The sequence below is a fragment of the Cervus canadensis genome, chromosome 15, assembly GCF_019320065.1.
Source record: "Cervus canadensis isolate Bull #8, Minnesota chromosome 15, ASM1932006v1, whole genome shotgun sequence".
Taxonomy (NCBI): Eukaryota; Metazoa; Chordata; class Mammalia; order Artiodactyla; family Cervidae; genus Cervus; species Cervus canadensis.
In genome coordinates, this window is record NC_057400.1 from 21,180,062 (window position 1) to 21,204,880 (window position 24,819).

The 24,819-nt window shown below is 33.5% G+C and overlaps 1 protein-coding gene across 1 annotated transcript in view; it reads right to left on the reverse strand.

Moving 5' to 3' along the window:
- Positions 1-24,819, reverse strand: part of LRP1B (LDL receptor related protein 1B) — a 2,049,143-nt gene that overhangs the window by 256,068 nt on the left and 1,768,256 nt on the right. The window contains exons 57-60 of the mRNA XM_043488135.1: positions 22,713-22,798; positions 14,145-14,267; positions 12,563-12,744; positions 4,306-4,505 (exon numbers count right to left, since the gene is read on the reverse strand). Coding sequence (XP_043344070.1) covers positions 4,306-4,505; positions 12,563-12,744; positions 14,145-14,267; positions 22,713-22,798 — 591 coding nt within the window. The remainder of the gene's footprint in view (positions 1-4,305; positions 4,506-12,562; positions 12,745-14,144; positions 14,268-22,712; positions 22,799-24,819) is intronic.

The window sequence follows — 24,819 nt, forward strand, 5'->3', positions numbered from 1 at the left end:
TAAAAATACATCATTCACTTTATATTTGCAACTCAACCACCAATATTTTTGCTATTTCAACTTTACAGATCTGTCCTCCTTATTCTGCTAAATAACTACTGAATGCAACACTTTATCCCCATTCCCACAGCTATAATCACTTCAAATATTTTCTCCTAAAATATTTTAACAGCCTCTAAATTGGTTGCCCTTCCAGGGTCTTTCATTTTCCATGTGGTTGTCAAATCTAATAATGACATTCTATCAACTAAATGCCATCAATGGCTTCCTATGACCTAAAGGATAAATTCCAAATTACCTAGCATACAAGGCCTGTCACAATCTGGCAGCAATTTGCCCTTGTTCATCTAGTGTCATTACTTTCTTCTTATATGGCTTCCAGTTTACAAATTATGCAAACCCCATGCTGCTTCAAGACTCTATTATATCTTTGCACATGCTGTTCCCTCTGTGTGATTAATCCTCTCTACATTTCCCCATATGGAGAGCTTGTCCTCCCCATCTTTCAGACTTTTCAAAGATCCCATCACACACTAAACACTCCAGCCTGAATTTTGGCAATATTGTACATATACCTCTAATCCCAATCTGATATATGTTATTATCTGCATATCAGTCTCCCCACCCCCAACAACTAAACAGGTTCTTTGAAGACAGGGACTTATTTATCTTTGTAACTCCAGGGTCTGACATAATACATGGCATGGAAAGAGACAATTGTAAATGTTTGTTGAATGAATGAATGGGCAGATCTAACAACAGCAACAAAAAAAAATCAGAGAAATTTAAAAAATGAACAATGAAAATTTGATTTAAAGTAAATTGTCTCAATTATCCAGTAGTATGCATACTATTCTACAGTATTATTATATCATTTTATTATGTAATTATTAAAGTAAAAACCAATAGAATAATCCACACAGGAATTATGGAAAGATTCATGTGACTAAGACTGCACTTAAGTGTTCCCAGGATAGCAAATTCTCACCTAAAAAAAAAAAAAAATGACTTAATGTTTGGACTTGTTAAGAAGGTGGGTTGGGTTAGAAGAGGTGGCAGAGAAAAATGCATGCAGATTTTCAAGCAAATTGCAAGTCACATGTCTTCTGGAGGTAATCTGATCTACCACTTAGGGCACAGAATGCAGAACTTTCAGAAATTCTCAGGCTGGACAAATAATAATAAAATGATGCTTTATTTATGGAAATGTTGTATGGTTTAAACCAGGACATGTTTTGGAGAAAAAACCTTCTAAACTGTAAAGTGATATGGTTTAGTTTTTCTCCACTATTAAACTTTGACTTATGAAAAAATAATAATTATGAAATTTTTATACACCCTTTTTATGCTCAGATTACTTTGATATAACTGACATGTCCCATTCTTTGATGAACTATGGCTGTAGTTTTAATAAAAAGAATAAATAAGAGCAATAATATTAGTCTGGTTAAGAGAGAAGAGAGGTCAGTGACCAACCTAACAGAAAAGTTATTCTTGTTATAAAAGTCTCATTTTCCAACTCTAAATATACAAATAGAAAACCACAGTGCTTCTGATGTCTTTAGGGGACAAATTCAAGGAGTAGAAAAATCCTATTCCTCTTTACAAACACTGTAAATGATTGACTTTTTTTCATTGGCTGTGGAGTTGGCATAATTTAGGCTGTCTACAATCAGTAACTTGTTAGTAACTGCCATGTAATTATTGGCTTGCATTCAGATATTGGCAGATGCCTAATAAGACACTTAATGAATTTTTCATTAGTCTTTCTGAGAATGCCTTCAGGAGGAAATATTTCTGAAGACAGCAACTACTTTTACTTTCCTTTTCTCCCCATCTTGAGCCTCAAGGGATTTTCAAAAGTCGAATTTTTAAATGTTAATATAATCACATCTGAATATCTTTCACTCAAATATTTTACTCTTTAGTAAATTTAGTTTCACTTCTTCTTACTATGTATGTCCATCTACCAAAGCCATCACAAGACTATGATTGAAAGACACTTCATTTACACACATTTGTTTTGAGTTTTCAAAGCATTAATTATCCACATATCTGACATAATTTTAAAATAATGGGGCAGGGATAGAATCAACAGTTTCTAATAGATAATTTTAACTACAGATTTTGTTATTCAAACAAAAAGTCTCAAATAAAAATAGACAAGTATTTGATGCTAGAATATATTTTAAATGCTCACCTATCTAACCAAAAAGTGTTTAAATTTTATTGCACATTGAAATTTTAGCACAAAGAACTACATTCATAACAACTTAGTGCTTTATATACATGCTAAAAATGGTTACGTGGGGAAATCACTGATTGCTACAATAAAACTTTCAATTATATCATCTACAAATGTTGCGGAACATTTCATTATTGATTCTTCAGAGGAGATATAACTGCTGAATGCTAAGTGTAATTTTGATTTGTCAACATTACTTTTGCTGTAATTAAAACCCTAAAGTGATCTTTAAATAACTCTTCATTCCAATTGCATCCTGATGAGTTTCTTTATCTCTGTAATTGGAATGCCAACACCTCAAAAAGTGACTCATCCAACTCCACTTGTCATACTTCAATGTTCCACACTTAAAAAAGCACCTCTAAGCACTTTCTGTCAGTATGTTTAGTTAGAGGATATATTTGCTTAAACAACAACTGAGAAATAACTTGGGCAGAATTGAAGTGATGCAATTTCAGTGATGTAAATCTCCTTTACTATTTATTTTTTAAATTTGTTTTTTATAAGATATAATTGATTCACAATATTATATTAGGTTCAGGTATATAACAGAGTGATTCAATATTTTATAGATTATGCTTTTAAAGTTGTTATAAAATATTGGTTATATTCCCTATGCTATAAACTATATTTTGTAGATATTTTATTTTATACATAGGAGTTTGTACTTCTTAATTCCCTAATTCCACTCGCTTCTTCCTACTTGGAATTTTTTCTTTTTTAAAACTTGGTTGCTTCATCCTTCTCCACACTGGCATAAATTTGCAGAGCCTCATCTCACAGTATTAAATTATAAAAAATCCTCTCTTCCTTAGCATCTCATCTCTTTTCTTTTTCCAGATGTTTTGATCTAAGCTTACTGAGAAGAAAGCATTATCTTAAGAGAAGCCATTAAAATGTATAGGCTTTGCTTGGAAACCCCCACGGAAAATTAGCTTCCCTGGTGGTTCAGCTGGTAAATAATCCACCTGTAATGCGGGAGACCTGGGTTCGAGCCCTGGGTTGGGAAGATCCCCTGGAGGATGGCATAGCTACCCACTCCAGTGTTCTTGCTTGGAGAATCCCCATGGACAAGAGGAGTCTGGTGGGCTGCAGTCCATGGGGTTGCACTTGTACTTTACAAGATATCTGAAGATGAAAACATCTAATAACAAAGGTGACATTAGGTCACTAGATATTAAAGAGATTAATCTTCATTGTGGGGAAAATTTAATCTATAAAGAGCCATCTGCATCTAAAATATTTTGAGTTGTTCATTTGAATTGTTTGTGGTTTCTGTTGAATTTGTGTCATCCTCATCTGATACTGTTCTTTTGTATCATGTCCTTCTCCTCTGCTCTTAATTCCTTTATCCTCAGCTATTTTTTCCCCTAAAACCTTTTGCCCATTCCTAATTCTCCCTCATATCAAATTGCCTCCTTCATTTGTTTTATGCTTAGAGTTGTATAATCTACTCAAAGTTATAAAAAGTGGAAAAATAAAGTATATGTAGAATTTCATATTTGTTCATATTCCAATAATTTCCTAAATGTTACTCTAATTTGAAAGCTATTTTTCATATTACTTTTTTTTGATGTTGTTGATTAAGTAACAATAAATTTAATCATGTATGTAATTTGATTCATAAGGTAAATGATACTGTTTCACTGTCTTTAAAGAGTTTTATTTTCACTTAGTATTTAAAAAAAAAAAAACAAAACTTCCAGATTGTAATAACAACCTTATTTTTACAAGCAACTATTCTTCTGCTTCAATTCCATTGGGATATATGTATATATTAACTTATAAAAGTATCATCTACTTGCTATAAAAACTATTTAGAAAAATGCAATTAGAGAAAACATTGACAATGTTAATGATTTTTATGCATGATTATAGAAGTTCTGAATAAACAGATCTAGTTCTTATTTACCAACATTGTCACAAAGGAATATAATAATGTAATATTAAATTAAGAAATGTATTTGGTGAAAGTATATAAAAACTATATATATATATACTTATAAATGAGTATTTTATGAACTGGTAAAATACTGAGTCATTTGTGCTACTGGACTAACCTTTGTGTCTGTGAGATCCATCCATGTTGCTAAACTCGATATGATTTTCATCAGCCCAGTAGAGTCTATGGTTGACATAATCTATTGTTAGTGCCATAGGTCTAGAAATCTTGGTTTCTATGACAACACTCTGATTGGTTCCATCCATTCCAACACGGCCAATATGAGGATACTCACAGCAGTCAATCCAATACAAATACCTATAAAAGAAAATTAGCAGGCATATTATTTACAATCAGGGAATAAAACACCATACAGTATTTCTCTTATTTACTCAGCTATTCCCAAATTAATTCTTGTATCTCTCTAAATTGGAGTTTGTAAAAGCATACTCTAGTGCAAACTTCTGTTATATATATATTTTTAAACATATAGCATACTTTGAAATAGCCAGATAATTTTAAACATGTTTCCTTTAGTAAACAACTCATGTATATAACATTTCAGGAACTGTTAACAAATTACAGATGCCCAAAATGAAAGATGTAAACTTTCAAAATGCATCTGTAATGTTAAAGGAATAAAACAACCTAGATGCATTTTTTCTTTTGTTTTACCTATGAAAAATTCAAAATGAATTATGGAGGAGTACATTGTATTTTCTTAGATGTTCATTGTCCAGTGTGGTAGCCACTAGCTAATTGTGATTCTTTAAATTTAAATTAATTAAAATCATATAAAATTAAGTGAATTACATAAGTGAAAAATAATTTCCTCCATTAAATGCTGTCAACAAAGTATTACAAATTTTTGGAGATGAATGTAAAGTATTTGAGGTCATTAAGTAAATTATGGGGTTTCTCTGGTGACTCAGTGGTAAAGAATCCACCTGTCAGGAGATAAGGGTTTGCTCCCTTCGTTGAGAAAGTCCCCTGGTGAAGGAAATGGTAAATCACTCCAGTATTCTTGCTTGGGAAATTCCATGGACTGAGAAGCACTGTGGGCTACAGTCCAGGGGGTCAAAAAAGAGTTGGACATGACTTAGCAACTAAACAACAACAACATAGTAAATTATGAATTTCAAATCATCTGACCACTGTGTAATAGCAAATCTAAATTTTTGTTTGTATTTTGAACTTTTTATTTGGCTAATATTATCACCATCTTGAACCAAGATACCAGAAAGAGGAAGAACATATTTTATGGAGTCCAACAGCTCTTCCATTACCCTCAATGAGTTCAGTAAGAGTTTGAGACTTGAAATTCTCTCCCTGATATTTAAATTTTTCATTATGAGACACAAACAGACTTCTACAAATGACTTTCCACTTTGGAAATGTGTGAACTGAGCTCTACTTGGAGTATTTATAGTTCTATAATTTTCACTTCTGTGCTTTCATCATATCATCTGACTTGCTCCTGTCTCTTCAATTATATAGATATTTTCATTCAGACATAACTTATATTGTCTCCTCTGTTCTCCATAAATTCTCTTATTTGTGTCAGTTCAAATTTTTCAAAGTATGTTATAAAATTATATATTTGAAAAATGGTTTTGTTAAGCAAAGTAAGCATCCTCTTTTTAATTATAGGACTTCTCAAAGCTGTTCAAATGGTACACATATAATGATTGTCTAAGATAGAGCTATGATATCCTTTTTTATCACATAGTTTTGGGTAATACCATTTATTTTCCTAGAGCAGGTTGCAGGAAACACACTTTACAAAACTCTGCTTTAGCTCTTTCTGGTCTACAGAATTTCTTTATCATGTGTATAATTGAACAACACATATATCATGCACATAGGAACCCACAAAGCAGTAATAACACAGGTTCTTGTGGTTCAGAATCAGAGAATCTAACTCAATCAGCTGGTGGGGTATCTCTGATAAATCCCCAAGCCATTCTTAAGTGGACTGAAAAACATGTCTTGAAACAGTGATTCACTGAGGTCATAATATATCAAACATTACTTATCACTGAGAACACAGAGGTAAACATAATTTTTGCCATCAAAGATCTCTTAATGAATACAATAGAGGTGACTGTTAAATCAAAAATTTTAAGACTATTATGATAAAAATTTTTTTTTTACCATGGAGGTGCCAATGAAGGAACAACAATTTTACCTAAATGGAAAATGAAATGAAAAATCTTATTCTCACTAGTAGCTCTTTGAGCATAAATCTTATCTTCAAAACGATCTAACAAATGTCTTGATAGCAATGATCTTTCTCCTCTTTCAGAATTTAGAATAAAGTATAATTTAAAGATTTTAATGCTGCAACAGGTCTTGAAAATCACATAGCTTCAGGCCTTCACTTCATGATAAACTGAAACTGTAAAATATTATGAGCTTTGTCCTAGTCTGTTACAATAGGGATAGCTGGAACAAGGGCTCCGGTCTCATGATTTACAGACTTTTTTTAAAGTATTTTTATATTTTAGACAAAATTCATATTCCATGAATAATGTTGTTTTGCAATTTTTTTTTTCTCATCAACATTATGTAGAGTCTTAAAAGCAAAACCAAAAAATAAAAAGCCTAGAAACAGATTACTGAGTTCAAATATCAGGTCTACCCATGTGAATTGGGCACTTTAGTTAACTACCCCAAGCCTGGATTTATTTATATGTTCAAAAGGGATAATAATAATAATTTCTCTCCACAGAGAAAAATATCACAACCTTTGAAGCATTTTTTGCTTTTTAGCTCTAATTATTTACAATAAATTTTATACTTGGATAATATTTAAGGTTGCATTTTAGATGTAAAATGATCAGAAAGTCTAGTACAGACTTATTGAGAAGCTTAAATGTATAGTAATGAGGCTTAAGTATGGAAAAGGTAACGAAATTAAGCCATCAGAAGTTGACCACCCATAAAGAGAGAGGCACAGTAAATCCTTTGCTTGTGAAAGCTCATTTGTGCTCATCGTGTCTGACTCTCTGCTACTGCATGGACTATTGCCTGCCAGGCTCCTCTGTCCATGGGATTCTCCAGGCAAGAAAACTGGAGTGGGTTGCCATTTTCTCCTCCAGGGGATCTTCTCTACCCTGGGGTTGAACCCAGGTCTCTGGAATCTCCTGTATTGGCAGGCAGATTCTTTACCACTGAACCACCTGGGAAGTTCAATTTAAAAATAAGGCATGCTTGTAATTACTATGCAGTTTCTTTAATTTCCCAAATAACTCATACTATCTATAGTAAAATTTTGTAAAAAGGCAAATTGTAAAAACAGGAAAAATTTTTGTTTTCTATGCCTTGTTTGGATGACTCTTGGAAAAGTTGCCAATGCCTCAAGGTAATTTTGTTACTGTAAACTCTAATGAGATGCAATAGAGAAAAGAGCTGACCAAAGCTTGGAAACTGAATTAAATCCCTAGTTTAATATCATATTACCTAAATGATCCTGAGAAAATCACTTAGCCATTTTGGCTGAATGTTCTTTGTGAGTGTGTGTGTTCATCGCTCAGTTGTGTCCGACTCTGTGACCCCATGGACTGTAGCCCACAAGGTTCCTCTGTCCATGGAATTCTCCAGGCAAGAATACTGGAGTGAGTAACCATTTCCTTCTCTAGGGGAAATTAGCAACCCAGGAACCAAACTCAGGTCTCTCACACTGTGGACAGATACTTTACTCTCTGAGCCACCAGGGAAACCTGTTCTTATTTGTACTAAAAATATAATAATAAGAACAATCAGGTCTTTTTCAGAGACTCTGAGAAAGCAGTATAAGCATCGAAAGTGATATAACATAGACAGATTTTTTCTAATTTGCAAAATACTATAGAAGTGGCAGTGATCATCATTATCACTATTATTATTATTTGGAACTCCAACTCCCAATTGGTCATTCCACTTTCTTATATCTGCCCCTTTTCCTACGTTCCTCCTATTCTGAGGAAGTCATTTTTCTGTTTACCTGCCTTGCCCAAGCCACAAGTCTTGTAAGGTTTATTTCATTGTTGTTGTTGCATTGTATTACATTTTGATTTATTCCTAGCTCCTTTTTACTCTGTAAACCGGTATCAAAGTTCTACAATTATATATAATTAATTTGCTCCCTTTGTATGAGTTTTTTTTTTTTTTTCAATTCTTTGGATATGCCATGCTCTCCTATAGGTCTTTACTTTCCCATAAAACTTTTTGCCTGAATTACCTTCAGCTCTGAAGTGGACCACATAACCTGACTAATTCATACTTCACCAGTCTTGTCCAGGAATATCTCACTGATTCCAGTTGAGGCAGACACATGTTCTGTTTTCTCCACTTTAGAGGTACTGCATTATATGATAATTATTTGCTTATCTGCCTACTAACTGAACCAGTACTTTGAAACAGGGGTTGTATCTTTTATGTTTATACTATACCTAAAAGAGTGCCAGATATACACTAGATGCTAGAGAAATATGAGTTGAATAAATGAACAAGTAGATGAATTTATTTTGTTAACCAGTCATAACATACTTTCAATTTAATGTCTACCATAATGAATTTTTGTTATGCTGAAGTGATATTTTAAAGATAAAAGTATGCTCATTCTAATCCCCAAAAAAGGCAATGCCAAAGAATTTGTTAAAACTACCACACAACTGCACTCATTTCACATTCTAGAAAGGTAATGCTCAAAATTCTCCAAGCCCGATTTCAACAGTAAGCAAATTGAAACTTCCAGATGTTCAAGCCCAGATTTAGAAAAGGCAGAGGAAGCAGAAGAACCAGAGATCAAATTGCCAAAATTCATTGAATCATAGAAAAAGCAAGAAAATTACAGAAAAAACCATCTACTTCTGCTTTATTGACTATGCCAAATCCTTTGACTGTGTGGATCTCAACAAACTGTGGGAAATTCTTAAAGAGATGGGAATACCAGACCACCTTACCTGCTTCCTGAGAAACCTGTATGCAGGTCAAGAAGCAACAGTTAGAACCAGGCATGGAACAACGGACTGGTTGCAAACTGGGAAAGGATTACGTCAAGGCTGTATATTGTAACCATGCTTATTTAACTTATATACAGTATACATCATGAGAAATACTGGGCTGGACGAAGTACAGCTGGAATCAAGATTGTGGGAAGAAATAACAATAACTTCAGATATGAAGATGACGCCACCCTTATGGAAGAAAGTGAAGAGGAACTAAAGAGGCTTTTGATGAAAGTGAAAGAGGAGAGTGAAAAAGCTGGCTTAAAACAGCATTCAAAAAAATAAGATCATGACATTTGGTCCCATCATTTCATGGCAAATAGATGGGGAAACAATGGAAACAGTGACAGACTTTATTTTCTTGGGCTCTAAAAGCACTGCAGATGGTTACTGCAGCCATGAAATTTTTAAGACACTTGCTCCTTCGAAGAAAAGCTATGACAAACCTAACAGCATATTAAAAAGAGAGACATTACTTTGCCAGCAAAACTCTGTCTAGTCAAAGCTACGGTTTTTCCAGTGGTCATGCATGGATGTGAGAGTTGGACCAAAAAGAAGGCTGAGCACTGAAGAACTGATGAACTGTGGTGTTGGAGAAGACTCTTGAGAGTCCCTTGGACTGCAAGGAAATCCAGCCAGTCCATCCTAAAGGAAATCAGTCCTGAATATTCACTGGAAGGACTGATGCTGAAGCCAAAGCTCCAATACTTGGGCCACTTGATTCAAAGATATGACTCATTTGAAAAGACCCTGATGCTGTGAAAGATTGAAGGCAGGAGGAGAAGGGGATGACAGAGGATGAATGGTTGGATGGCATCACTGACTTAATGGACATGAGTTTTAATAAGCTCTGGGAGATGGTGAAGGACAGGGAAGCCTGACATGCTGCAGCCCATGGAGTTGCAGAGTTGGATATGACTGAGTGACTGAACAATAACTATGCTCAGCACAGTTTTATATTTTCTATTCTACTTTAAAATGTATCTATATCTCTTCTGTTTATAAATACAAAATATAAATGATATTAATCACCCAAAATTTATGATTAAATTAATACACTGATTCCCAATCTATAACAGAATAATGGGGATAATTGGATTTCAGCTGAATTTTAATGTAATAACCAGGAAGATGATCTATTTATATTTTCTTTTTCATTCTTACTAACCAGCATATCCAAAATGAGACCATTGGCATCCTACCATTATAAGAAAGTATCCCCCAGCTCCCTTTTAAATGTTTATAGATGCTTTATCACATTAGACATTCCAATGATCTTTATCTTCCCTAAACAATCCTTGCTCTATTCCTCACTAAATATTGGGACAGAGATTACACTTCTAAAGAAAACAGGGGTTAGCAGTAGTATTGGTATATTCAGAACATATGCAAATCACAATAGAAAAGTTCAATTCCACCTTTATTGAATACTCAGAATTTAAGCTGTCATTTTTGGAGCAAGATTGTGTAATAATTTAGATAGCCATGGCATTTCCATCCTAAAGCTCATCTCATATAAACTAAAATCCAAGTTACCTTATTGTCTCACTCTGGGGAACCAGGAAAACAGTATGAACAAAAAGGTGTCATTAAATTTTATCTGTTAGAATCTGTTTATCTGCTGTTATATGCCTTTAATTGTTTCATAAAAATACCTGATTTTTATGTTTCTTGGGTTATAATCTGGGATTTCATATCATAATTCAAATATTATTTAAAATGGAATCAAAGGAGTCTTTCATAATATCTGCAATAATTTAATATTTTACCATTTTAATTGACACTTTTGGCAGGTTGATGATAAGTTCAGATTGCATCAGTTAATGGGTTAATAACTCTAACCTGGGAGAAATAAACCTTAACACTAGATTCAGCTGTGTTCACTAGGGTAGGATACAGTTTGCTTTATAAACAGGAAATTTCCAAATACTGTTATTAACAAATAATGCTTCTTATATTTGGAAAATAACACATCTTGAAAATTATGAGATGAGAGCTAAGACAGACATACTGATTTGAAGAAAAGGACAATGGACAAGCTAAAATATCTTGTGATAAAATACCAAATGACTCAAATATGCATATTCTTTTGAATGAATGATGATGATAGCCAAACAGTATCTGACCATTATTTCCTATAATATCTATAGAAACAGACTCCACTGTGACTCTGTTCATTTAAAATATAATTGATATTCTTTTGTTACTATGGTAAAGAAAATATTTTAAAAGGTAACAAAATAGTATACATAATTATATAGTGAAAAGTCAAAACTTGCACCATTACCTTGGAAACGGTTTGTAGTATTTACAGTATAAGTCTTCCTCATTACATATTGCTTTTACCCAAATTAATATTTAAAATTAAGCTCCAGGCATATTATGATATGATCACTTTGTCAATTATAAACATGAGACAGTAAAACAGAGATACATTATATTAGCAAGAAGCAAAATTTAATTATTGCATATGGTTAAGCAGTGATTTGGTGAACTATTTAATGGGAAATTAATTAAGACAGCAAAAATTTAGAGCACTAGAGTTAGTATAATGCTTGTTTATTGCAAATATGTGATATTTTTAAAAAGCAAATTTTCTCTAAATTTGTTATTTAAAAACATGTTCAATAGGTTGAACTTCTACAGAGATCATTTTGGAGTATGTAATCATTCAAATTATAGTGTTAAAAAAAGAGAATGATATGCCTTCTCTACCTACCAAAATAACATAATTGAAAGTAAGTGATAATGGTCATAAACTACAGAACTTTAGCAAGCAGCTTTGACACTTAAATGTGTGTTCAACCCTCATCTAAATTCTCCAGCCAGCTGTCCTTGATCCGTATGATGACTTGTTCTTAATTCTCACAGAAAAATGCAAATAAAATCCAACACTAATATGAATCTTCCCTGATATTCTCACTATGCTTTTCCCTCTGAATGCATGGATAATGCACTGCTATTTATTATTCATAGATACTTCTTATGTCTCCTGATATAAAGTTGTTCAGGAATTACAATACCTCCATTCTTGACTACTACAAATACTGCAAAACAATATCCAAGAGTTTATCTTTGCTTCTCTTTCCTCCAAGATTTAGAGGCATTAAAATTGGACAAATCTGTGTTTTATTCATTTCATACACTTATTGAATTGTTAGAAGAGTTGTGTTTAAAACCTTAAAAAAATACCTTCTGTAAAATTCTATCATTTAAATTTTCTCTTTCTCTGTGATAGTCACATTTGTATTTTTGATTTCTCAATTAAAATTTCTACACATTTACACTTTTCATTGGTTCCCATGTTAAAATCTACAGACCAGGATTTACCATACTGAACATAACCCACAGTCTTAAGCTTTAAGATTTTCAATGTTTACAAACCCAGCAGGAGGATCTAAAGACAGGTCCCTGGGAAACTTCAGCCTTTTGCTAACAAGTATAGTAGGGTATAAGCCATTGAGTTTGGATACTTCAATGATCCTTTTTTCTGTGTCCGACCAATAGAGGTTTTTTCCAATCCAATCAACAGCAAGTGTATTGGGGACAGCTGTGTTATGCACTACCTAACAAAATAAGAATTTTAAAAGTTAACATTTTAAATGCCTAGAATAAGAACTAAGCAATTACTTCTTGACTTTTTAAGAGAGACATAGTTGTATTTAAACATTGAAATGGAATTTAGATAAGCACAACATATAGAACAATTTACCTAATAAAATTACTTACTTGTTTGTGAGATTACCCAATATGTAATCAGGCCCCAAGAAATTCAGGCCCCAAGGTTTAAAGAAAGAAACACCAAAATAAAAAGTTGTTGGATGGCTACACAGTTGTTTATTACATTTTCATTACAGTTTACTGATTCTCTCAAATATGTGGCAAAAATTCTATTACAGGTTAGGCACACACATACTAGCACAAAAAATAATTGATATTATCTATTAATAAAAGGTTCTGGGGGAGATACCCATTAATTCAACACTCCCCCAACTGTTCTTGCCCTACTTAAACTACCTGCTACAAAGAAAGAATATAAGCAAAAATATATATTAAATATTTAACCTAACCAAAGGGAAGTAAAAATGTATTCATTTAACAGTTGTGTTCAATTGCAACCTATGTCAAATATAATAAGGATATAGGTTTTGTATGCACAAATATGCTGTATATAAAAAACCAATAACATTTATTCTGAATTATGCAACCTACTGATTATTTTGGTATTATATATATATGTGTATATATATAATTTCAAGATTTTATTAATATTTTCAAAATTGCTTCCACCATAGCTTTCTATACAATATTATAAATGGCTTCAAAATTTTTTAAGTAATTGAAGGGTTCAATCTACTTGAATTTGAACTTCTTTTAATACATTTTACTACATATATACAGTGCAAATTATTTTATTTTAAAACTTAAATTAACATAAAAATGGTGTCAAGTAGAGTAGTTCACATCTAGAATGTGATATGTGTTTAATTTTGATGCTGTCTACTCAAAGCATTCATCATTTTACACAAATGTATTCAATTATTTCCTTCTATAACAAAATAATAGTGCTATAATTTCAATCTACATTCTAATAATTATTTTTTTCAATTACAAATACTCTAACTCAATATTTTCTTTTACATAAATCAACACTATTAAATCTCAGGCACTAATCATTCAAGCTCAAAGTATTCATCACATTTTATAGGGTTGTGAATATAAGTTTTCAGATTTTATTTACTCAATTTGATTTTTATCTTATAGCAATCATGTTATAATGAAACATGGATAAGAATCTCCAATTTCATATTTAAAGTATACATTAACTTACACTGTACAAATGTGAAATTCAAACCAACCTAATACATTCTATGAGTCATGCCATTACCATCAAATAACATTTTCTATTCAATTTAACCATACCAATACAATATTGAATTATCTCATCATTGTAATATCAAGGTACCTTAATATCACTTCCATTTAAACACATTCTATTTATGCGACTGCCATTGGGTCGACTGGAATCAATCCAATAGATAAATTCTTCTCTGTAATCAAAGTCTATACCAATAACATTGTTTAATCCCTAAAAATAAAAAAGAATATATCTGAATAATAGTTAACAGAAATCTTCTTACAATATTTTAGGAATTCATAAGAATCAATATTTCCCTTTGAATCTAAATAGTTACAGGTTTACAATAAAAAACATGTGTGACCAATTCTTCTTAAAAGCATCATATGTTTACATTTTCTCTATATCATACACATAAGATGTTGCATAGTTTATTTGAGCATATTTCCAAATAGGAAAAATGTGTTTAAAGAAAACAGTTTAAGTAAATAGTCAATAATATGGGAAAATTTTTCTTTTAGAGAAATAAAGGAAAAAATTTTCATTTTTGGTTAATATTAATTTGATGCCATTATGAGTATATATCTAAATTGAAAAGGCAGACGATCCCTAATAATTTAAGATGAGCTTTTGCTAGCTACCTGATGAAAGTCAGAAAAGAAGATTTAAAAAGTTTACTTTCCCCGAAAGCCTTTGGTTCAACAACATACTAACATTCTCTGTTTTTCTTATGCTTCAAGCAGCCTGTTAGGCAATACAGTGCCACATTCAAATTTAAAAGTTAAAACTTTAGTGAATATTTAACCAAAGAGGAACTTGGTTAACATCTTTTTATTCCACATGGTAGAAATGTGAGGAAATCCTTCCTTTCAGATGCACAGTTAGTGCATTTTTTAGCAGGTAACAAAATTGAACATGAATTCAGCTGATGGATTTTTGGATAACCCAGCTCCTTTGGCTGTTTCACTGTTTCACTGATTTGATTTGAGAATTGTTCACTAGGATCTGAGAATCTTCTTAGCTGTCGAGCTGTTCAAATGATTGCCCAGGGGTTGGTTTATTTATTTATTTTTCCCATTTATTTTTATTAGTTGGAGGCTAATTGCTTTACAATATTGTAGTGGTTTTTGCCATACATTGACATGAATCAGCCATGGATTTTTTACATGTGTTCCCCATCCTGATCCCCCCTCCCACCTCCCTCCCCATCCCATCCCATCCCTCTGGGTCCTCCCAGTGCACCAGCCCTGAGCACTTGTCTCATGCATCCAGCCTGGGCTGGTGATCCGTTTCATCCTTGATAGTATACTTGTTTCAATGCTATTCTCTCAGAACATCCCACTCTCGCCTTCTCCCACAGAGTCTAAAAGACTGTTCTGTACATCTGTGTCTCTTTTTCTGTTTTGCATATAGGGTTATCGTTACCATCTTTTTAAATTCCATATATGTGCGTTAGTATACTGTATCGGTCTTTATCTTTCTGGCTTACTTCACTCTGTATAATGGGCTCCAGTTTCATCCATCTCATTAGAACTGATTCAAATTGAGTTCTTTTTAATGGCTGAGTAATATTCCATTGTGTATATGTACCACAGCTTCCTTATCCATTCATCTGCTAATGGGCATCTAGGTTGCTTCCATGTCCTGGCTATTATAAACAGTGCTGCGATGAACATTGGGGTGCACGTGTCTCTTTGAGATCTGGTTTCCTCGGTGTGTATGCCCAGAAGTGGGATTGCTGGGTCATATAGCAGTTCTATTTCCAGTTTTTTAAGGAATCTCCACACTGTTCTCCATAGTGGCCATACTAGATTGCATTCCCACCAACAGTGTAAGAGGGTTCCCTTTTCTCCACACCCTCTCCAGCATTTATTGCTTGTAGACTTTTGGATAGCAGCCATCCTGACTGGCGTGTAATGGTACCTCATTGAGGTTTTGATTTGCATTTCTCTGATAATGAGTGATGTTGAGCATCTTTTCATGTGTTTGTTAGTCATCTGTATGTCTTCTTTGGAGAAATGTCTGTTTAGTTCTTTGGCTCATTTTTTGATTGGGTCATTTATTTTTCTGGAATTGAGAAACTAGAACACTTTCTAACACCATACACAAAAATAAACTCAAAATGGATTAAAGATCTAAATGTAAGACCAGAAACTATAAAACTCCTAGAAGAGAACACAGGCAAAACACTCTCCGACATAAATCACTGCAAGATCCTCTATGACCCACCTTGCAGAATATTGGAAATAAAAGCAAAAATAGACAAATGGGACCTAATTAAACTTAAAAGCTTTTGCACAACAAAGGAAACTATTAGCAAGGTGAAAAGAAAGCCTTCAGAATGGGAGAAAATAATAGCAAATGAAGAAACAGACAAAGGATTAATCTCAAAAATATACAAGCAACTCCAGGGGTTGGTTTAATTCTGATCTACTGTTAAGGCTCAACGATTTACCATCCCAATGGGCTAACAAAACTTGAATCAAGATTTCAATCATGTTAACTCACTTTGAGTGTTGAATATTATTTTATTAATATATAAACTCTTATACATTAAAAAAATAATTGACATTACAGACACTTGGCAAAGCCCTAGAGATATTTGCCATATCTTTATATCTGATGTAAGATTTTTACATCAATATTTACTCTGAAATTGTCATTAAAGTCACAAATTGGTTTAAGGGTCACTTATAAGTACTTATCGTCCTATAAGTAAGGATTAGCATCTCCAAGACAATTGCCTTTTGCTGTTGTTGTTTTGTTTTGTTTTCTTGTGGTTTGGTTCGATTTGGTTTGGTAAAGGATGTGTGCTCAGTTGCTCAGTCTGTCCAACTCTTTTCAACCCATGGACTGTAGCCCATCAGGCTCCTCTGTTCACAGGATTATTCTGGGAAGAGTACTGGAGTTGAATGCCATTTCCTCCTCCAGGGGATCTGTCTGACCAGCTATTGAACCTGCATCTCCTGCAACTCTTGAATTGGCAGGTGGATTCCCACTTTAGCCACTTGGGAAGTCCTTGGGGAAGGGTGGTTAATTCCTAAATCTGGGTTCAGTTTCCACATAGATTCTCAAAATTCAGAATTTTATAATAACACTGCATCAGAGATACACACTTTTTTAATAAAACTCTGGCCAAGGCTAAATTTTTGCTATTCAGATTTTACATCTTTCCAGCAGCCTCCAAGACTAAAAATGGCCTATGAATGGAACTCAGAGCAGGTTCTGGCAAAAACTGATTTTTTTTTCCATTTATTTTTATTAGTTGGAGGCTAATTACTTTACAATATTGTAGTGGTTTTTGTCATACAACTGATTTTTTTCTTCTCGTAGCCAGGCTAAATTCTTGCAGTGATGGTGTTGAATATCATAGGCTCAAATCTTATGCTTTTATTTGTCTTAAAAGAAGCAATCTTTTTCTTCAGTTCCAGATTATAAAGTTAACCCGAAATAGCCTAACCCTGCTATGCCCAGATGAATAAATACAAATATACTTATTTCAGATGGGATTACTAATCAAGAATAATGATTATAAACGCTAAAAAAAAATGCAACTAACATTCAGTCTTAGATTCAAAAGATTCATTAAATATTCATTTGCAACTAAAATTTGGAGACTCCCTAAATAAATACACATAAGCATTCAACCTAAGAAGTTATCTATGCAAAATCAATCAAGATTCTAAAACATAAATTGAATATATTCCAAGTTCTGTAGAGCGCTTAATAAATTCAATAGTAGTCTATGATCTTTCTGTTTAAAAGCATTTTTCATTGAAAGAATAAGGTATGGGTTAGGGTTCTGTGATGGCCTGGCAATACAGATAGGTAAATTAGAACTCTTCAAGAAGGATATGGACAGAAACTTCTCTCTCACTTTAGCCAAGAGTTACTCACAATCTCCAGTCTTGGCAGAATAACACTATTTCATTCTTTACAATAATCAATTTAGATAACGAAAATCCAGTTCCAAATTTAGCAAGTCAACTATAATAAATTAAATCTGTGGATGCAGAGGAATTGAAGCTTAGAATTCTGACATATCTAACAAGACAAACTAGTCATTTTCCTACAGCTTTACTCTTAATCTCTACAGAAAACAGTGCAAAACTCTTCTTGCAGAATCATATGCAAGGAACATTAAAACAGCCAAAGGCATGGTCAAAATAATGTCAAAAAACTAGAGTCATCCCTGTGGTTTCAGAGCTGAAAACTGGTTTCATCAAAATCCTACTTGCTTCTTTTATTTCTATGGTTGAGATTTGCACCATTTGATTCAAGATGATTAATTTAGGAAATTGTGTTTTGTTTCTTGATACAATTTTACTGGAATGAAAGGCACTGCTAGAATTGAATTGGATTACATATTGGAAAGTTACTTGATTAATTTTCATTTCTAAAATCCATTTACATTTTCTAAATGTGCTCTATGAATTTAAGTTATAGCTATCTTAGCTATAGCTATACTTTAGAATATATAGGGTAAAAATGTTCTAACAATTGTTATAATTTCATGCTACAAAGCTTCATGAGATTGTTACTAATACAATAAAGAGAACTTGTTCTCTTTCTTGTATTCAATAAAATTAAGGTATTAGAGTAAAATTTAAAGTATTAGAGTAAATTATTCTTCCTAATTAACTATGTACAAAATTCTCAATTAATTAAGGCAAGGATATTGTCTTTTCATTTATTTTGACTGGGAGAAAATGTGGAGAGACAATTACTGATATTTTCTACTTCAGTCTATATATGTAGAACAATCTTTGAGGGAAAAAAATGGTTTTACTTCCTAGAACTCCTTGAAACTTTCTATAATGCTATGATGAAATTGTGGTTAAAAACAAATTTCCTAACAAAATGGTATATTTCAAGCAACACACAGTCAAAACTTTAAGGCTTGTCCTTAATATCTTGGGTCTTTACATCCTTACTCAGTGGTCACCCCTAACAAATGCTCTCCAAAGACACAGGTGTCCAGGGTCCACATGGATTTCTTTATCTTCCTCATATCCTCTTCATTTCCATAAACTACACTAATTGTCTGAAATTCATACCGTCTTAAGTACTAGTGATTTAGTTCAGTTCAGTTCAGTCGCTCAGTCGCGTCCGACTCTGCAATCCTGTGAACTGCAACACTCCAGGCCTCCCTGTCCATCACCAACACCTGGAGCCTCCCCAAACTCATGTCCATTGAGTCGGTGAGGCCATCCAACCATCTCATCCTCTCATCCCTCCCCTTCTCCTCCTGCCCTCAATCTTTACCAGCATCAGGGTCTCTTCAAATGAGTCAACTCTTCGCATCAGGTGGCCAAAGTATTGGAGTTTCAGCTTCACCATCAATCCTTCCAATGAACACCCAGGACTGATCTCCTTTAGGATGGACTGGTTGGATCTCCTTGCAGTCCAAGGGACTCTCAAGAGTCTTCTCCAACACCACAGTTCAAAAGCATCAATTCTTTGGCACTCAACTTTCTTTATAGTCTAACTCTCACATCCATACATGACCACTGGAAAAACCATAGCCTTGACTATACAGACCTTTGTTGTCAAAGTAATGTCTCTGCTTTTTAATATGCTGTCTAGGTTGGTCATAACTTTCCTGCCAAGGAATGTCTTTTAATTTCATGGCTGCAATCACCATCTGCAGTGGTTTTGGAGCCCCCCAAGATAAAGTCAGCCACTGTTTCCACTGTCTCCCCATCTATTCACCATGAAGTGATGGGACTGGATGCCATGATCTTAGCTTTCTGAATGTTGAGCTTTAAGCCAACTTTTTCACTCTCTTCTTTCTCCACTCTCATCAAGAGGCTCTAGTTCTTCTTCATTTTCTGCCATAAGGGTGGTGTCATCTGCATATCTGAGGTTATTGATATTTCTCCTGGCAATCTTGATTCCAGTCTGTGCTTCATCCAGCCCAGCATCTCTGATGATGTACTCTGCATATAAGTTAAATAAGCAGGGTGACAATATACAGCCTTGACGTACTCCTTTTCCTATTTGGAACCAGTCTGTTGTTCCATGTCCAGTTCTAACTGTTGCTTCCTGACCTGCATACAGGTTTCTCCAGAGGCAGGTCAGGTGGCCTGGTATTCCCCTCTCTTGTAGAATTTTCCACACTTTATTGTGATTCACACAGTCAAAGGCTTTGGCATAGTCAATAAAGCAGAAATAGATGTTTTTCTGGAACTCTCCTGTTTTTTCAGTGATCCAGTGGATGTTGGCAATTTGATCTCTGGTTGGCAACAGTCTAATATTATATCACCAGTAAGTTAAACACTAAAAGAATGTGTGCATTAAAATGGTCTAGTTGTACAAGATGAATGTAGATAATGCAGACAGAAAAAATAATTTGCTCCATTAAGAACAATCTGATAACATATTAACCAAAATATGAAAAATAATTAAAAAAAAAAGATAGCAGCAGAAATGTCTCAAGTAACAGGGTTGGAAAATAAAGCAAGGAGCTGCCACTGAAGCTCTTTTACAGTTCTTTCATGATGACAATCAGTACTTTTACTGTATTAGTTAAATTTGTGGTTTTCGTCTAAGCTTAAAATAGAGTATTCTAAATAGAGCATTTTTCTCCCTTTGAGAGAGAGTCTAAAAAGAGGAAATGCTGAAAACAAACAAAAATACCTCAAATAGAATATATAAACATGTCAATATAAGAGAAATGTCAATTCCTGAGACAATACAAGAAATTTAATAGTTTGCACACCTAACCTTGAAGGTATAGAAATGCTTACAGAGGGTATGGGGATATACTCTTAAGATAAAAAGATAATTTTCAATATTTTGTAAGTTTCATATAAGCTTAAAATGTTATGGTGGCTCAGCGGTGAAGAATCCAACTGCAATGCAGGAGATGAGAGTTTGATCCCTGGGTTGGGGCGATTGCCTAGAGGAGGGCACGGCAACCCACTCCAGTATTCTTGCCTGGAGAATCCCATGGATAGAGGAGCCTGGCAGGCTCCAGTTCATAGAGTCACAAAGAGTGGGACATAACTGAAGCGACTGAGCATGCAGAAGAAATAAGTTAAATAATGTAGAAAACATTGGGGAAATAAAAATGTTTCTAGTTTAAAGCAGCTACATAAACTTAATACCTATGGGTATTACTCATCTCTTAAAGAAATAGTTATCTAATTCTTATACTTTAAATAGATTTTAGTTTTTACAAAGAACATGTAAATATTTTATATTTTACCCAATCTCTTAAGGTGCAGAATTAGAGACAAGAGGCAGTGCAATCCTCCAAACTCAAGAGCAAGAGTCTAAACCTCACAGACATCCCTGAATAAGACAAGTATACATGTATGCACATGGAAAGTTTGAGGACACTGGTGAATTGAGAGCATGTGTTTTATATCAAAGTGGCAGCTGCCCCCCACCTGGGATTGTGCCCGTTCAGAGATGTGAGCCCAGCAATGCTACACTGTCCCATATTTTGATGAGTAGCCAGAAATCTGGATTTTCATGTGAAAATTTTCAATCTGTGACTTTGAGAGAAGCTGGCAAATTCAACTCTTTTTGGAATAGCCAACATCACACTTGCTAACAAATATTTGCACTTAAAGTAAGATTAAATTCCTAAGCAGTATGGATGAAACTCTAACAATAAGAATGGAGGTATCCATGAGACAGGGAAAAAAATATATTTAGTTAAGCATTTTTTATGCTGTTGAAAAAATGATACATGAGTGACCTTTATCATCTAATGCCTCATGCAGGCATAAACATACTATGAGAACATGAAACATCCTTACTTTTGGCACACTTGTTCTAGACAGTGCTATCGCATAGTCATGTCACTACTGCACATTTTGGAGCAAAGATAAGCTTGCAGCAGGACAGATACAAGCCCAATCTTTCCAGAGAAGCTACTTTTCCTGACAATTAAAGATAGGCTAAAATTAACTATGATATTTCTCTAGCCCATGTAATAATCAGTCTAGTTTAATGATTTGATTTTATGCTATTTTCACCGTAGATTGAGAGCGGGAAAAAAAAAGGTTGAGGTAAGCAATTCACATTTCTATTCTGTCATAAGTGAAAATTATTCCTTTTCATCTCAAATAGTACATATAAAAAAATACTGACAATAGAACTTAAGCATCACCATAGATCAGCAGTTCAGATTCTCAAAGTAGATCGGTTGAGGGATGACAATGGTAAGGCTAAATATATGCATCTCATAAACTTTTAACCATGACTGGATTACAGTCATACTTTTGCTCCTTTGCTAATTCCAAATTTTAAAGGCTAGGGATCATCAATCCCATGTTATTCCTTAGTTCTGTGAACAGAAACTTAAAGTTCTGGAAAAGATGTTTATTTTTAAATCTCAAAGATGGGGGTGGGGGCAACTTGGTTAACGCACAAAATACCTTAAAAAAGAATTTTATACCTTCTTTAGCTATTCTTAAGATAGTATTTTAGATATTTTAAGATAGTTTTTTCCTTGCATTAATTATATTTTGCATCTTATACTTTCCTTGATATGGTATGATATTACAAGTTGGAGGACCTGGACAATTCAAACAAAACAAAGTTTATGGTAATCTTATAGGCATACATGCTTCAAAAATTCTAATTATGAGGAATTGCTACAGCTCTAAGTATATCTGGAGTGGCCATATTAAATATTAGCAAATTATCATGGAAATGTCATACCTGTTTTAAAAGAGTGTAGTTGGAGCCATCAGTGCTAATTTTCCTTATCTCATGATGATCGGCAAGAATTAGAAAAGGCTCTTCATCTAAATATCAAGACAAAAAACAAGTTAGACTTTTAGTAGTTTTGGTTTCCAACTCAGCTTAGTTTCAGTTTAGTTACTCTGGCAGTGCAACTTCAAATGCAGGGCCCTCTGGTAAATTAATGGTTAAAAAATTCATACTGAGCTCCTCTGCTGATAATAATATGAAAAGAAAGCAGATACCTGTGCAGTACAGAAAATCCAGACAATTCCCAATCCCTCTCTTTCCCTCAAGTTTCTTGAATATTAAATTATCTAATTTATTTGAAATTAGTGGAAAATATCTACTGCTAAAATCTTGCTTTTTGTCATTCTTTTTAAATTGGAATACAGTTGATTTACAATTTTGTCTTAGTTTCAGGTATACAGCAAAGTGAATCAGTTATATATATACATATATCTATTTTTTTTAAAGATTCTTTTCCATATAGGTCAACACAGAATATTGAGTAGACCTTCCTGTGCAATCGGTCCCTATTAGTTATCTGTTTTTTAATATAGTAGTGTGTGTATATATCAAACCTAGTTTCTCATATGATACAAATGAACTTAGTGGCAAAACAGAAATAGAGGCACACATGTAGAAAACAAACCTATGGTTCCTGGGGGAAAGGGGTGATGGAGGGGGACAAAAATCTTATTTTTAAATGAAATTCTGAGAAGTATAGCCTTCATCTGTCTTAGAAATCTATATAAAGCTAAACATTCCTACTACTGAAAAGTGAAAGTGAAAGTCACTAAGTTGCATCCAACTTTTTGTGACCCCATGGACTACACAGTCCAGATGGAATTCTCTAGGCCAGAATACATCTGAAAATTCTCTCCTGATAATCATATAACCAGCTTATGCTCTCAGAATAACTTCCAAGAGTTTCGCTGCCTATATGAACTTTTTCCATGTGTCTGGGGACTTCTTTTAAATAGGAGTCTATATCCTTCTTATTTGTTCAACATGCTTTAATATCATATTTGTTCTAGAATCTAGGAAGTATAATAAAAATAATCTAACCATGATTCATATATATAAAGATAAAACTCTTTTTAAACATCTTTGCTTCTAAGATGCTTTATATATTTAGTTTCCTGGTGAGCAAATTTAATGTCAGCATATATTAGAAAAAACAATGAAAAAGGTAATCACTTTAATTTTATGAAGATTTTATTGTAAATCATTCATTGTTATAGAGTTATTGTCCTGTTAATTTCTGTTCAAATGTATTACTTTCCTTGTATCCTTTAGTTTTACAGTATTTATATATATATATATATATATATATATATATATATATATATGTATGGCAGCATATAGCATATGGCAGCAACTCTACTCATCCCAGTCTTTCTGTTGAGGTTAAATTGAGACTAAAAAGCCTATTCAGAAGAGTTGGCTCTTAAGTTAAAGGTGTCCTGCCATCCCATCAGTATAAATACAAAATTAAGACATCATGTTCTACCACAACACTTAGGCAGTTCTGTTCTTTACAACTTAAATGTAAGACCTGGAATCTTGAAACTTCTAGAGAAAAACAGAGAAAAATCTTTACACTGGCCCTGGCAATGATTTTTTGCCTATGACACTAAAAACACAAGCAACAAAAGCAAAAGTGGGACTACATCAAACAAAAAGGCTTCTGCAAAGCAAAAGGAACAATCAACATAATGGAAAGGCAACCTATGGAATAAGGGAAAATACTTGCAAATTATATATCTGAAAAGAGGTTAATATAAAAAAAAAAAAAAAAAAAAACAAAAAACAAAAAACCTCAAAAATATCCATAATAAGAATAAGCAATGTGATTTAAAAATGGGCAGAGGAACTGAATAGATATTTTTTCAAAGAAGACATACAGATGGGCAACAGGCACATGAAAAGGGCGCAACAGCACTAATCATCAGGGAAATGCAAATCAAGACCAGGGATAAACATCACCTCACACCTGTTGGAATGTCATCAAAATGACAAGAGGTAAGCGTTGGCAGTGATTGAAGAAAAGATAAGCCTTGTGCTCTATTAGTTGGAATGT